Source organism: Neoarius graeffei, chromosome 15, assembly GCF_027579695.1.
Source record: "Neoarius graeffei isolate fNeoGra1 chromosome 15, fNeoGra1.pri, whole genome shotgun sequence".
Taxonomy (NCBI): Eukaryota; Metazoa; Chordata; class Actinopteri; order Siluriformes; family Ariidae; genus Neoarius; species Neoarius graeffei.
The window spans coordinates 52,485,757-52,501,899 of record NC_083583.1 but is presented as its reverse complement, the minus strand read 5'-3'; the positions used below and the strand labels follow the sequence as shown (position 1 = coordinate 52,501,899).

At 42.0% G+C, this 16,143-nt stretch overlaps 1 protein-coding gene across 7 annotated transcripts in view; it reads right to left on the bottom strand.

Annotated features, from left to right (window-relative positions):
* The window catches only part of LOC132899574 (cAMP-specific 3',5'-cyclic phosphodiesterase 4C-like), a 198,340-nt gene that overhangs the window by 24,894 nt on the left and 157,303 nt on the right, over positions 1–16,143 (bottom strand). For 5 of the 7 annotated variants that reach the window (XM_060941587.1, XM_060941588.1, XM_060941585.1 and 2 more), the window contains 6 exons: positions 8,805–8,993; positions 8,505–8,546; positions 7,746–7,779; positions 7,577–7,650; positions 7,357–7,406; positions 5,032–5,144 (listed from right to left, as the gene is read on the bottom strand). In XM_060941587.1, coding sequence (XP_060797570.1) covers positions 5,032–5,144; positions 7,357–7,406; positions 7,577–7,650; positions 7,746–7,779; positions 8,505–8,546; positions 8,805–8,993 — 502 coding nt within the window. The remainder of the gene's footprint in view (positions 1–5,031; positions 5,145–7,356; positions 7,407–7,576; positions 7,651–7,745; positions 7,780–8,504; positions 8,547–8,804; positions 8,994–16,143) is intronic. The other 2 variants (XM_060941589.1, XM_060941586.1) reach the window with 1 other exon arrangement.

The window sequence follows — 16,143 nt, the reverse complement described above, 5'->3', positions numbered from 1 at the left end:
TATTAATCCTTACAATTATATATCTTAAATTTGAAATCAGATCAATGTGCAGGACATTCTGCATAATCAGGAAATGTATTTTAAAGTACATTTTTATATGCATTTATACATATAATTTTCTAGGGATGGAAATGTCACCGATTCGGTGGAAGGCTTGTACCCAACTTCATTACTTAAGTCAAAGTACAGATCCCACTGGTCAAATGTGACTCCGATACAAGTGAAAGTTGTCCAGTCAAATTTTTACTTTAGTTAAAGTACTGAAGTACTTGCTTTTAAAAATACTTAAGTATTAAATGTACATTTTCTGTCAACACATTGTTGTATTATTGTTGCATTATTGATACCTCATGCCTCTGAAGCAACCAACTGGATTATTTTGTGAATTCACAAAATGAACGCATGCTGTGCCATCATGGTAGTTTAATGTTAAGCTAGCTAGTCAGTGAAGCTCCACCTGACATGCTAGCAAACTCTTTTCAAACTCAAAATCATATTGCATAGCTAATGTTACTAGAAAAGAAAGATTTCTACATTCTGTTTATTTGGCAAGATTATGCTAAAACATGTTTCTGAAAGGACTTCAGATAAGTTAACATTATTCATGTTAGCATAACTCTGTTCTTACATGCTAACTAACAGTGTCCAAGTTAACTAGCTACCGGTATGTGCTAACGTTAGCCATGGACAAGGTGATGGCAACTTGGCAGGCAAATCCATAGAAAGTCATTTGACTAACCAGACTGCATAGCTATTGCAATGTTATCGCTAGCTCTAAAAGTACAGACAAATTAATTGCAAGCTTTCTCTTGGAATAAAACGTTTATATACCGCAATATGCTCCCGTAGGTTGGATGGCGAGTTTTTGTCGGCCGTGATGTGGTTTGTTTTAGGTAAACAAAGCAAACTTTTAAAACGAAACAAATCTTTAATCCTTTCAGAAAACTGAAAAATGGGTTCTAGGTAAAGCCATGAGTGTGTGCATTCCCCAGAAGAACTGCCTCCTTCCATTCTGCCACCAACTGATTGAGTTCAAAAAACGCTGCTGAGAAATCACTGAACTTGATTTTATCCAGTCTATGAACGTGACATGACCCTAGTGATTACTGATCGGCTGTCTCAGTGTCACCTGCGAAAAAATCAATCGCGTTTTAGAAAAGAAAAGAAAAGAACAAACATCCACTTTCAAAGCTGTTTCATAGTAACGAGGACCTTGACAGAAATGTAGTGGAGTAAAAAGTACGATATTTGTCTTTCAAATGTAGTGAAGTTAAAGTCATAAGTTTCCAAAAAAAAAAAGACTCAAGTAAAGTACAGATACTCAAAAAGTGTACTTAAGTACAGTACTCAAGTAAATGTACTTCGTTACTGTCCACCTCTGGCCCAAAGTCGCCAGGACACTTAAGGAATGAATGGGTTCGATTTGTACAGACAAAGAAAGGTAATTTCAAGCCAACAGGACGGTTTGCTGTTTGCTCTGTACATTTTGAAAAAAGATACATTTGTGAGGCAGAGTCACTTAGAGGGCGGCACGGTGGTGTAGTGGTTAGCACTGTTGCCTCACAGCAAGAAGGTCTGGGTTCGAGCCCCGTGGCCGGCGAGGGCCTTTCTGTGCGGAGTTTGCATGTTCTCCCCGTGTCCGCGTGGGTTTCCTCCGGGTGCTCCGGTTTCCCCCACAGTCCAAAGACATGCAGGTTAGGTTAACTGGTGACTCTAAATTGACCGTAGGTGTGAATGTGAGTGTGAATGGTTGTCTGTGTCTATGTGTCGGCCCTGTGATGACCTGGCGACTTGTCCAGGGTGTACCCCGCCTTTCGCCCATAGTCAGCTGGGATAGGCTCCAGCTTGCCTGCGACCCTGTAGAACAGGATAAAGCGGCTAGAGATAATGAGATGAGTCACTTAGAAAGATTTGAGCAAGGTCTCCGAGTACATGGATCAGTTCCTAGGATCTGGAAACAGAAGTCCGAAGCACTGTCCCAAAGAGCTCACCGCCGCAAGGGAAGGGCCAAGCTTGTGTTTAGCATATTGCTTGAATTTATTAGTTATCTTTAGTCAGATCAGTAACGTTCTAAGGTAGTTTCTATGTGGCCAAATATAGACGACAGACAATTACTGATCCAAAAGCAAACCAAAACACGCTTATTCACTCTGAGTCACTTCCTCATCCTTGTTGTCGTAAAGCTATGCAGAGAGCTTTACAAAAGAAGGCAGTGGCACATATGACGTCACAGATGCAGCGCCACTGACCAATAAATTGCCGCGATCTAATGGTGGACAAGCTTTTAGTGATTTTTGGAACAGAATTCAGACACAATAAAACCTTTTTTGAACCAATTTTTTTATTTATTGGTGAACTTTACAACCTTTTTGAGCATATCACACAAAGAAAACCTGGGATTTTATGAGGTCATTTTCGTAACACAAGCACTTTAAGGTTTGATGTGTTGTGTGTTCCGAGATGCTTTTCTGCTCACCATGGTTGTAAAGAGCTACTTTAGCCTTCCTGTCAACCCAAAGCAGTCTGGACTTTATCGTCTCTAATGTCTTTCATCTACAAGACATTTCTGCTTGCAGAACCGCAGCTCACTGGATGTTTTTTTTTTACACCATTCTGTATAAAGACCACTGTGTGTCAAAACCCCAAGAGATGAGCCGCTTCTGAACTATTCAAAACAAGCCCTTCTGGCACCAACAAGCTCACGGTCATGCCACCATGCCAAAATCACAGAGAATGATTTTTTCCCCATTCTGATGATTGATGTGAATGTTACGTGAAGCTCTTGACCTGCCTGTGTATGATTTTATGCACTGCACTGCTTCCACAGAACTGGCTGATTAGATAATTGCATGACAAATGTCCTTGACATACCGTTACAGATACCGTATATTTCAATTCAAACTCAGAATAAAAGTCTTCTTAGGCCTGTGGTTCACATTTAATTTATAACCTCACAACTCACGTTCGAAAAGGTTGCACCAGTGAATGACATGACTCGAGTATTCGTGTGCTTACCAGAGTGAAAGTCGCATCTCTGGCATAAGAACATGCATAAAGCCATACTAAGACACTACTACTGTGGATATCTTGTGGAAAGAAAAAGTGTTATTTCATTATCCAAGACAGTCTTCTTTAGATCAGTGCACACGGTCATATCATTAACAGCTTCGAATTCTCACATAGTCTGACAGCACATGTAATCCAAGCAGAATAATTCCAGGTGCTTCACACAGCAAAAACAGAACAGAAAGGTACAAATTCCACATGACACAGAGTCAACACATGTCAATCCTGATCATCGTCTGCTGGCAGTGTGTGTACATCCAGAAAGATGAGAGAGTACGATGCTTCGACAAGCTACATCCCCCTCCCCGGTTTGCAGCATGGATTAGAACTTCCAATCAGCTACTCCTGACAACAGAAGTTGAGCCAATCTGATTGGTTGGTGAGCACGGAGGGAGGTGTGTGCATGCACATGGGGCTAGAGGTGTGTGTGCTTTGCATGCATAATGTGCATGAAATTGGCAGAAGGATAAATATGAATAAACTATTCGTGATGGTGTAAAGGAGAAAAAGAAGGACTGGATAAGAATGAAAGATTTGATCAAGTATGTTTAGCAAGAGCAAGAAATTCTCAACTGCTTCAACAAGCTACATGTGAAATTATGCAAGGGTTTTGTTTTTGACAGGAAATATGTATTTAATGTAATATGTATTTAGCCTGAGAAATATTTCATGCAGAACACACAAATGCAAAAAAAAAACATCCACGAATCCATCCATTATCCGTAACCGCTTATCCTGTGCAGGCGAGCTGGAACCTATCCCAGTTGACTATGGGCGAGAGGTGGGGTACACCCTGGACAAGTTGCCAGATTATCACAGGGCTGACACATAGAGACAAACAACCATTCACACTCACGTTCAGTTTAGAGCCACCAATTAGCCTAACCTGCATGTCTTTGGACTGTCGGGGAAACCGGAGCACCCGGAGGAAACCCACACAGACACAGGGAGAACATGCAAACTCCGCACAGAAAGGCCCTCGCCGGTTGCTGGGCTCGAACCCAGAACCTTCTTGCTGTGAGGTGACAGTGCTAACCATGATACCACCATACCACACAAATGCTAAAAAAATATAAAAGTAAATATATCATTTGTATTGAGCTCAAGTGTAGATGAGAATTTAACACACATCTATGGATCCCAGGAGAATCCACGTATAAGAGGTTGTATCTGAAGTCTGTTTATTATTCTATATAGTTAACAAATTGCAATAATGATTTTGACACAAGTAGATAATATGTATTTCCACTTTTTTTTTTTTTTAGAAATATTTACACTGTGGTTCTGGATGCAGGAACAGGAGATCACGATATTGGCTGTCTATTTATAGTATCAAGCTATACATAGCACTTTCAGCACGACACAGAGCAGCATCACAGGCTGGTGGTCTCCCATAACATTATCTCCACATCACAGCACATTCACAATTCTAAGCACACAACTTGGTCGTGTGTGTGAGAGAATGACATTTGGTGTGAATGTGAATTTGCATGCACGTCGAATAAGGCACAAGTATGTGTCATCTTCAGCCAATGCAAATGTCATTTATCAAAAAAAAAAAAAAAACAACCCAAAAAAACCAAACAAACCCTACGTCTGTGCGTCTTCACCCAACATTTGAAAAATAGACCTCAAACTTCAGTTTCCAGTATCTCTATTCCCCCCATGTTCTCATCAATTAGATCATTTTCCAATTCCCACCCACTAGCTTAGCCTTCATGACTAGCATGTGTGTCCTTTGAGACACATGAAGAAATCAACTGTTGTTCACGTAACATCCATCACAAGCCAGAATAACACACTAGAAGAAAAAGTGCTAACTGTTCTCTTCTGCATATGTAAGCTCACAAATGCCCACAATTACGTAGTTCATACTGCAGTGATTTAAAGATTTAAAGAAAACTATGAGTACCAGAATGGAAAATAGAGAATACACAGTGTTGAATATAGACTAACAAATGGTACCTTATTGGAGGCCATCTCGCTGACTGAGTGACGTGTCTGCAGGGTCTCCAATTGGTCCAGACACCAATCAAGTTCTTCCAGTGTCTCAATGGCCAACTTCTGGCATGTCTCATCTGCAATGGAACAGTTATTGAGCTAGGAACCCAAGGGGGAAAAAACAAAACAAAAACACTATTCCTAGGTATCAACTTGAAGCAATGAAAATTCCCATGGAGTTTCCAATCGAAATGGGAGTACATGGGTCACCACTGTTATGCAAAAGGGAATCATAGGGCATATATGGGACAATACAAAATATTAGACCATGGTACTCTAACTTAGCCTGTCATGCAGAGATTGAAGACACCAAGTGATGAAACATTTCAGGTGTTATTTTTGTCCCGTTCTTCCTGCAAACAGGTCTTAAGGTGTGCAACAGTATGGGGTCATTGTTGTCATATTTTTCATTTCAAAATTTTCCACACATTGTCTATTGGGAATAGAGGGGACAGGCACCCTCTTCTTCCACAGCCATGCCTTTGTAATGTGTGCAGAATGTGGCTTTGCATTGTCTTTTTAAAATATCTCTGGGAAAGATGTTGTCTTGAAGGCAACATATGTTCCTCCAAAATCTCAATGTACTTTTTTGCATCAATGCTGCCATCACAGAAGTGTAAATTACCTTTGCCAAGGGCACTGACACAACCCCATACCATGATAAACCCTGGCTTTTGGACTTATTACTGGTAACAGTTTGGATGGTCTTTTTTGTCTTTGATCCGGAGCACACGGTGTCCATTTCTTCCACAAAAGACCTGGAATACTGATTCGTCTGACCACAATACACGCTTCAACTGTGTGATGGTCCATCCCAGATGCCTTTGAGCCCAGAGAAGTTGATGGTGCTTCTGGAACCAGTTAACATTAGGGGTTTTTTTTTTTTTGCATAGTAAAGTTTTAAATAGCATTTGTGGATGTAAGTCCGTATTGTAGTACTTGACAAAGGTTTGCCAAAGTAATCCCGAGCCCACATGGTCATATCAGCTATAGATGAATGACAATTCTTGATGCAGTGCCGTCTGAGGGACTGGAGATTATGGGTGTTCAGATTAGGCTTGCGCCCTTTACACACTGAAATTCCTCTAGATTCTTTGAAACGTTTAATGATATTATGCACCATAGAGGGAGAAAGATCCAAATTCCTTCCTATCTTTGTTTGAGGAACATTGTTTTCCAACATTTCAATAATTTTCACATGCATTTGTTCACAAATCGGAGCTCCTCGGCCTAGCTTTGCCCTCAAAGACTAGGCCTTCCCTGGATACCGATTTTGTACCAAATCATGATTAGAGTCATCTGTTGACATCACCTGTTTCCAATCACATTATTATTTAATTGTTTTACCTCATTACTAGCCCTAAATTGCCCCCATTCCAACTTTTTTGGAATGTGTTGCAGGCTTGAAATGCAGGAATGGATGTATATTAACAAATTTAATGAAGTTGACCAGACAAAACATGAAATACAAGTCAAAGTAAATTTCGAAATCACCGCTTTCTTTTTTTATTTGCATCTTCCATACCGTCCCAAATTTTTCTGATTTGGGGTTGTACTTTATTCCCTTTAAATTATTCCAACGGTTGTCATTTATTATTATTATCTCATCTCATCTCATTATCTGTAGCCGCTTTATCCTGTTCTACAGGGTCGCAGGCAAGCTGGAGCCTATCCCAGCTGACTACGGGCGAGAGGCGGGGTACACCCTGGACAAGTCGCCAGGTCATCACAGGGCTGACACATAGACACAGACAACCATTCACACTCACATTCACACCTACGCTCAATTTAGAGTCACCAGTTAACCTAACCTGCATATCTTTGGACTGTGGGGGAAACCGGAGCACCCGGAGGAAACCCACGCGGACACGGGGAGAACATGCAAACTCCGCACAGAAAGGCCCTCGCCGGCCCCGGGGCTCGAACCCGGACCTTCTTGCTGTGAGGCGACAGCGCTAACCACTACACCACCGTGCCGCCCCTATTATTGTTATTATTATTATTATTATTGGGGGGGTAATAAATCCAGTTGCTGTTGTTGTGGCTGTAACCCAGAACCTGATGCTTCTTTATCATTGTGATTGTATTCACGTACAGAACAGAGGTGTGAAGACGAACTACCCAATGACATAATAGTACTCACACTTCTCTTTGGATTGTTTCACTTTTGTTTGCCGTGTGGTTCACTGCGGCCAATTATGGTGTAATATTTTTACTAAAACTTAGTAGGCGTGTTTACAAAATAAGCTCTGTCTCTCTCTATCTAGTACTAAATATGTAGCCACTGACCTGGCACACCCTGTTTGCACACAGAGGGAGGATTACTGCCTGATGGTCGTCTAAAAAAGAAAGAAAGAAAGAAAGAAAGAAAGAAAGAAAATGGCAGTAAGTGCAGTGTACGAAAATCCTTTCACTTTGTTAGTGACTGAAATGGGATAAAACAAAATAAATAATTAAATAAATAAAATTAAATATGCCAGACAAATATAAACCAGACAACCTCTCTTACTTGCAACTTCCCCGATCCTGCAGATGAGTCAATGCTGCAAAGTTGCTCCGCACTGTTCGCAAACTGGCCAGGACCTACGTGGAGGAACATCTACATGTGCCATGTGCTCGAAAACCAACAACACACTGGACATAATGGCAAATTCACTGCAGAATATAATTTCACGAACCTGTGCAAATGGTGTTACAATCATGTCTTCATGTCTGAAATAAGAGACAAAAAGTACTTTATTAGGCTTCTGAGAAAGTAAATAAGCACAAAACCCAGTTTCTCAGTATGTTCCGGGTGTTTCACAGGGCCAGCAGCTCTTAATACTGGTTTGGGTGACTAATTATGCACAGTATTGTCCTGCTGAGTTCAACCTCATGTAGTCAGAGTGAGTTTATGGTGTAAATCATACCACTGTACACAAGGAATTCAGCATTATGGTAACACGACTGGACAGTAGCAAACTGTGAAGTGAAAGCTGAGGAATCTGAACCACTTCAGTTTACAAGACATGAGTATTATGTATAAATAGCAACAGCCATAAAAGTGCAATGTTAGTTTGTCAGATATTGTGATACAATACCCAAATAGTGTAAGCGAGTGATTATATGTATAGCTAATAATAATAATAATAATAATAATAGCAGCAAAAAAAAACACTTATATGTGTATACAATATCAGCCATGTAAACTGAAGCTCATATTGTTCCAACTGTGGGTCATGCACATGGAAATATCTTTTAACAATAAGGACAGTAAAGGTGCATGCATCATTTAAAATCAGGCTACGTATCTTCGACTTCTACTGAGCCATATGGGGTTGGGAAATCGAGAGTGTGAGTGGGTCTTGGCGACCAGTGGGGATGTCAGTAGGTGGGAAAACACGTTTTTAAAAACAATTTGTTAAAGGAAAAATAGAGTTGCCACACGCTTATCTCACCGAGGCAGGCAACTGACTTCCCACTGTTTCAAGCCCTCTTCCCTTGAGAAAACAAAACAAAAGAAAACAAAAGAAAACAAAAGGAGTCTCGTGACCTCACTTGGATGTTTGTGCAAAAAGAAATGGACGTCAAACATGATGTCAACAATGAGGACGAACAGGATAACAGAATGATCGTAAAGGACCTAGTTATATTTATGTTAATATTCAGCATGATTTCAATACATAGTAATCTCTTGAACATTAACTCGTCATGCTATGAAGCATCAGCAAAGAGCTAAGCGGAGTAATAATACTCACAGTTCACTAGCGGTGGAGGAATTTCGGGAGAGGGCTTTTGGTGAAATGTCAAAGTCTGAATCGGATCGGTACAAGAAAGACTCGCGTCGCTGGCTGTGGGGGAAGTTGCCCTGCAGGACCAGGCCGGAGCTCGGGCTGGCCTGAGAGTCCAGCGCTCGTCCCACTGATGGTCCATTCTCCACATCAAAACTGCAACAGAGAAAAAAAATACAGAGATATGATTTGACGACATACTGTAAAGTTGAGTGCAAAAATGGTGAAACTATGTTAATACCCTAGTTCAAATATTAGCTCAAAAGTTTGAACCTTGCTCTATAAACAGTACGTGATATAAATATTCTCTAACTCAGTCTTTCTCAACCGGGGTGCCGTCTGGCTTCGTTAGGGGTGCCGTTAAAAAATTATATATTCTAACATTGAAATAAATAAAATGAATTAAAATTCCAAAAAACGATAGTTACACTAATGCAGATCATCGTTGCCTCATACATCATCAAAATTTGTCTCACGGCCCCCTTTCCCAAGTCACAACTTCACTGCCGGGGTCAGCGTATGGTCAGCGTGACTGCGTATATTTTATATGGGGGTGCCTTGAGAACTTGCATTCTTCTGAAGGGTGCCATGCAGTAGCGTGCACAGATAGACACGAGGTGGTGCTCAAGCACCTGCCCCTCTGCCCTCTGTCCAAAAAAGTGCCCTTTTGAATTTTTTTTTTTTTACAGTTTACTGAGGCCAATGTCGACATGATCTTTTAGAAAAGCTGCGGCATTTGTGAAAATAATATCCCAATGTGTGCCCCCTCCACACACACACTGGACCTCTGTCTCTCTTGCTCTGTCACGTGAACAAGCGTGCAGTGCATTCAATGTGAGGTTGCAGCAGCATAGCATCCTGGAAGCCACGGCCTTGTCGTAGCGCAGACAACACATCGGGCAGTCAGTCAGCTCTTCCCCTGCCCCACCAGCCAGGTAACACATGAATCGAGTGAAAATGTATTGTTTGCCCTCTAAGCCCAAGCTGTAATTATTTTGTCGTGAAGTAGCCCGTCGCATACAGAAACAACTGCACATACAGTAAGTATTATATTTTTTGCTAGACCATTTTTAGATTTAGGAAAACAAAAATTTCTTTTTCTATTTTGTTCAACTAGAGATTCCTGGCAAAGTCAAAAAGCCTTGATGTAATAAATTAACATTAAGTGGTTGTTTTACACCTTTAAAAACTAAAACGGGTCAGTGGCGACCCGAACACAAGAGGAGGGTTAAATCTCAGACTTTTATAATAAGGTGTTCCACATGCGCAAAAAAGTGCCCTTTTTTTCCCCCCAGAGCACTTGCCCCCCAAAATGTCTGTGCACGCCACTGGTGCCATGACTGAAAAAAGGTTGAGAAACGCTGCTCTAAATGACTTGTATGATCACTGGGGTTGTATAAGCCAGTGCATACTTAGTGCTGGTCCCAAGCCCAGATAGACTGGGGAGGGTTGCGTCAGGAAGGGCATCCAGTGTAAAACCTATGCCAAATCAAATATGTGGAACAGATCCGCTGTGGCAACCCCGAAAGAACAGGAGCAGCCAAAAGAAGAAAAAGACGACTTGTATGACCACCATTTGCTTAGTCAAACTTTGCCCACTCTTCCTGATATATCTCTATATCTATTTTATACCACAATGTTGATGAATTCTTGAACAGCAGGCCTAACACTACTTACTACTTACCTACTGTAAATGTTTTCCACCTGTACACTTTATGTACATTAAGTGCTTTAAGTGAATACTATAAAGTCACATTGTGTTTCTTCTCCGTTAATGATGGGAAAAACTAGCTGTCACACATCACACATCTGTCTTTAGCTCGTGTATCTCTCCACCTGTGGTACCTGAGGTTACTGCGTAATCACAATGATCATCAGAATGAGGCTTCCTGTTTCGTGAAGAAAGTGAAAGGCAGCTGAGGAGCCAGTGAGAAAGTGGCAGAAGACTAAAAGAGGACAGAGCAGATGATGGACTGAAATCAGACAAGGACCATTTCCTTTTTCCTTCTGTGGGAATTGACATTCAGAGGGAACGCTGACCCGCGTCTGCTTTCATGTGAGCGGACGCATGATGTAACAGTGAAAGTCACATGGTCCGACTGGAGGGCTATAAATAACTTGTACAGCAGCTTAGGCTATTTATAACTGCTCAGGTGAAGCACGTTACAACCGTATTTGCAATGCAGTACGTCTCTCCATCGCACATACATCTCTGCATGCAGCTGAATCAAAAATAAACTCTTCTATTTTTACCATGTTAGAGAGCAGCAGAGAAAAAACAACCATGCCTTGTCTTGTAGGAGTTATTTTGATTGGGATTTCTATTCCATTCTCATGAATGTGAGAACAGTCTCATTCTTAATTCACGACCCACTGTTGGCAAAATGCTCATTTTCCATAAACGCATGGTTTTCCGCCTCAAGTTTTGACACCTAGTGTGTTCTGAGATGCTTTTCTGCTCAACGTGGTTATAAAGAGAGGTTATTTGAGTTGCCACAACCTTCCTATCAGCTCAAACCAGTCTGGCCATTCTCGTCTGACCTCTCTCATCAACAAGGCATTTCTATGCACAGAACTGCCACTCATTAGATTTTTTTTGCACATTTCTGTGTAAACTCTAGAGACTGTTGTGTGTGAAAATCCCAGAAGATCAGCCGTTTCTGAAAGACTTAAACCAGTCCATCTGGCATGAACAACCATGCCATTGTCACTGAAAGCACATTTTCTCCATTCTGATGGTTGATATGAACATTAACTAAAGTCCTTGTCTTGTATATGAATGATTTCATACTTTGTGCTGCTGCCACTTAAAAAAAATTCCAATAAGCCAGGCTTGTAGTGCTCGAGTCCAGGACTCGGACTTGAGTCCAACTCATGCCCTAATTTTAAGGACTCGTGACTCAATTTGGACTTGAGCACTGATGACTCGGACTTGGACACGGACTCGTGCATTAACTGCATTTGGACTCGTAAATTGGAGATGAGGACTCTGATTTTTTCTTTATTTTTTGTAACATGCCGTAATAATTTGGCATTAGATATTCATATCTACATAAATTTTGTACTAATTTTGTGCAAGAGTGCCACACCTGCACACCTTGGCGCATGCATCAGATAGACTCTCGGATGCGCTCCGGACAGCGCGCACGCCAAGCGGACTTTTGCGCCGTAAACAACTTGCACCTGCACAGGATTAAGGCGCAATCAGCGTGCCGATATAAAAACTGTGAAAACACACTTACTTTGCGAAGTATTGAGTTGCGTTGCTGATACATTACCAAGCTTTATTTCCTTGTTTGGTTTCCTGATCCCTGATTTCCTGTTTCTCGTCTTTGATTCTGCCGAGTCTACGATAGCCTGTTTGTGTCTCGCTTGACCTATTGCTTGTTTCATGATTTTGCCTGCCGTTCTGGATTGTTTACCGTCTTCACTTGTATTAATAAACACACCTTCTGCACTTACATCCATCTCCCAACCATCTCTGACAGAATACTTCACACTCCCTGATAAAGAGAAGCACATTTACCTGTTCATACGTCATGCTCAGGAACAAACTAATGTTAATGGCGCTGAAACAGCCGCCGTCAAATGGTGCAGATGGAGTCTTGTTCTCGGACTCGACTCGGATCAATAGTGGACTCGATTCAAATTTTTTTTTAATGACTTGGACTTGAACATTGGGGACTTGAGATTGGATTCGGACTCGAGGTTTAGTGAATCAACTACAACACTGCAATAAGCCAATTAAGTGCATTTCCAGTTAATTGTACACTGTGGAACTACAGCCATTCACAGCTGAGTGTAGTTCCACAGATTTATCTTCCCTTTAGAACCAACAATCATGGCTCCTTATTTAAGCCTCTTGGATCTCCGAAATTGGATGGCAGATTTTGTTTTTGGTGGACTGAAAAACAATTCACAGCATCATGTCTTTAAAAGTTAGTCCAGATGTTTATTTGCAAGTGCCACTTAGATAAATGTCGGTTTGATCTTCTTAGTTTTATATTTGTCCTGTGGTTTTCATAACTATGAACCAAAATGTGTCAGTACACAATATATAATAAATCATTCAAAATTTCTTCAGAGTAATATCATATACACAAGTGCGAATTTACCCAAAAGATATATACCACTGTAACTCTAACTACAACCCCGATTCCAAAAAAGTTGGGACAAAGTACAAATTTTAAATAAAAACAGAATGCAATGGTGTGGAAGTTTCAAAATTCCATATTTTATTCAGAATAGAACATAGATGACATATCAAATGTTTAAACTGAGAAAATGTATCATTTAAAGAGAAAAATTAGGTGATTTTAAATTTCATGACAACAACACATCTCAAAAAAGTTGGGACAAGGCCATGTTTACCACTGTGAGACATCCCCTTTTCTCTTTACAACAGTCTGTAAACGTCTGGGGACTGAGGAGACAAGTTGCTCAAGTTTAGGGATAGGAATGTTAACCCATTCTTGTCTAATGTAGGATTCTAGTTGCTCAACTGTCTTAGGTCTTTTTTGTCGTATTTTCCGTTTTATGATGCGCCAAATGTTTTCTATGGGTGAAAGATCTGGACTGCAGGCTGGCCAGTTCAGTACCCGGACCCTTCTTCTACGCAGCCATGATGCTGTAATTGATGCAGTATATGGTTTGGCATTGTCATGTTGGAAAATGCAAGGTCTTCCCTGAAAGAGACGTCGTCTGGATGGGAGCATATGTTGCTCTAGAACCTGGATATACCTTTCAGCATTGATGGTGTCTTTCCAGATGTGTAAGCTGCCCATGCCACACACACTAATGCAACCCCATACCATCAGAGATGCAGGCTTCTGAACTGAGCGCTGATAACAACTTGGGTCGTCCTTCTCCTCTTTAGTCCGAATGACACAGCCTCCCTGATTTCCATAAAGAACTTCAAATTTTGATTCGTCTGACCACAGAACAGTTTTCCACTTTGCCACAGTCCATTTTAAATGAGCCTTGGCCCAGAGAAGACGTCTGCGCTTCTGGATCATGTTTAGATACGGCTTCTTCTTTGAACTATAGAGTTTTAGCTGGCAACGGCGGATGGCACGGTGAATTGTGTTCACAGATAATGTTCTCTGGAAATATTCCTGAGCCCATTTTGTGATTTCCAATACAGAAGCATGCCTGTATGTGATGCAGTGCCGTCTAAGGGCCCGAAGATCACGGGCACCCAGTATGGTTTTCCGGCCTTGACCCTTACGCACAGAGATTCTTCCAGATTCTCTGAATCTTTTGATGATATTATGCACTGTAGATGATGATATGTTCAAACTCTTTGCAATTTTACACTGTCGAACTCCTTTCTGATACTGCTCCACTATTTGTCGGCGCAGAATTAGGGGGATTGGTGATCCTCTTCCCATCTTTACTTCTGAGAGCCGCTGCCACTCCAAGATGCTCTTTTTATACCCAGTCATGTTAATGACCTATTGCCAATTGACCTAATGAGTTGCAATTTGGTCCTCCAGCTGTTCCTTTTTTGTACCTTTAACTTTTCCAGCCTCTTATTGCCCCTGTCCCAACTTTTTTGAGATGTGTTGTTGTCATGAAATTTCAAATGAGCCAATATTTGGCATGAAATTTCAAAATGTCTCACTTTCGACATTTGATATGTTGTCTATGTTCTACTGTGAATACAATATCAGTTTTTGAGATTTGTAAATTATTGCATTCCGTTTTTATTTACAATTTGCACTTTGTCCCAACTTTTTTGGAATCGGGGTTGTACATGAGATGTGCTAGCTCAGTGTGTTTGTTAGCATCTTACTACATACAACTAATAATGTCCTTTACACCTCTTCTTTACTTTAAAATGTATATTTTAGTTAATTTAGTTCCTAGTTAATTTAATTCCTTATGGGTGTATTTTTTTTAACCCACTTCACTATTAGTAATCACTTCACTATTACCGGTATGTTCTTTGTATCTTCAAGATGTTAGGGTTTTGCTGGGATTCGAACCTGGTTCATTGGTGTGATAATCCAGCAAACCCCCACTAGGCCACCAGGGGGATGACTCAAATGCAGAGGCGTGAGGCGGAAGTAGAAAAAGAATCAAAAGGTTTATTTAAACTATATACACTATATACAGGGCAAAACAAAAGACAAAAAAAAACCAAAGAGTATAATCCAAAAGAAAAGCAAAGTGCAAAAATACAAAAGCTAAGAAGATCAAAAAACACAGTACAAAGGAAACTGGAGATAAACATAACAGCACAAAGACTCCGTGACAAGAGGACTGAACTCAGGGGTATAAATAGACAAACTAATTAAGGACACAGGTGAAGATAATTAGGCAATTAACACAAACACAAAACACAGGAACAGTGGCGGCCTCTAGAGGCCAAAATAGTCCTAGTCCTAACAGGACCCCCCCCTCTAGGAGCGTCTCCTGACGTTCCCAGGGCGATCCGGATGGGCCGAATGGAAGTCCCGACATAGTTCTTTATCAAGGACATCCCGAGCAGGAACCCAGCAGCGCTCCTCAGGACCATAGCCCTCCCAGTCCACCAGATATTGCAACCCGCCGCGGACCCGGCGGGAGTCAAGCAGGCGATTCACAGTGAACACAGTCTGCCCCTGGAAGATGCGGGGGGGTGGGGGGTTCCTAGGGGCAGGGGCATACGTAGACGTCAGTACGGGCCGTAACAGGGAAACATGGAAAGTGGGGTTGATCCTCAGAGTCCGGGGCAACTGGAGCCGGTAGGAGACAGGGTTCACCCTGCGCACCACCTTGAAGGGGCCAATGTAGCGAGGAGCAAGCTTGCGGTTCTCCACCCGCAGTGGAAGGTCCTTAGTGGACAGCCAAACACGCTGCCCAGGGCGGAAAGCGTGTGCAGGTCTTCTATGGCGGTTGGCCTGAGTCTGGTTGGTTCTGGAGGTCTGTATGAGGGTCTTCCTGACCTTGCTCCAGGTCTTGCGACACCGTCTCACATATTGGTTGACCGAGGGCACCCCCGCGTCCTCCTCCTGGTCCGGGAACAGAGGTGGCTGGAACCCGAATTGGCACTGGAATGGCGACAGCTTGGTGGCCGATGACTGCAGGGTGTTGTGGGCATACTCCGCCCATGGCAGCCAGGTGCTCCACGATGTCGGGTTATCCATAGCCAGGCCTCGCAGGGTGGTTTCCAGGTCCTGGTTGAGCCTCTCCGTCTGACCATTGGACTGTGGGTGAAACCCAGAGGAGAGGCTGGCAGTGGCTCCGATGACCTTGCAGAACCCGTGCCATACTCGGGAGGAGAACTGGGGCCCTCGGTCTGAGACGATGTCCTGTGGAAGAC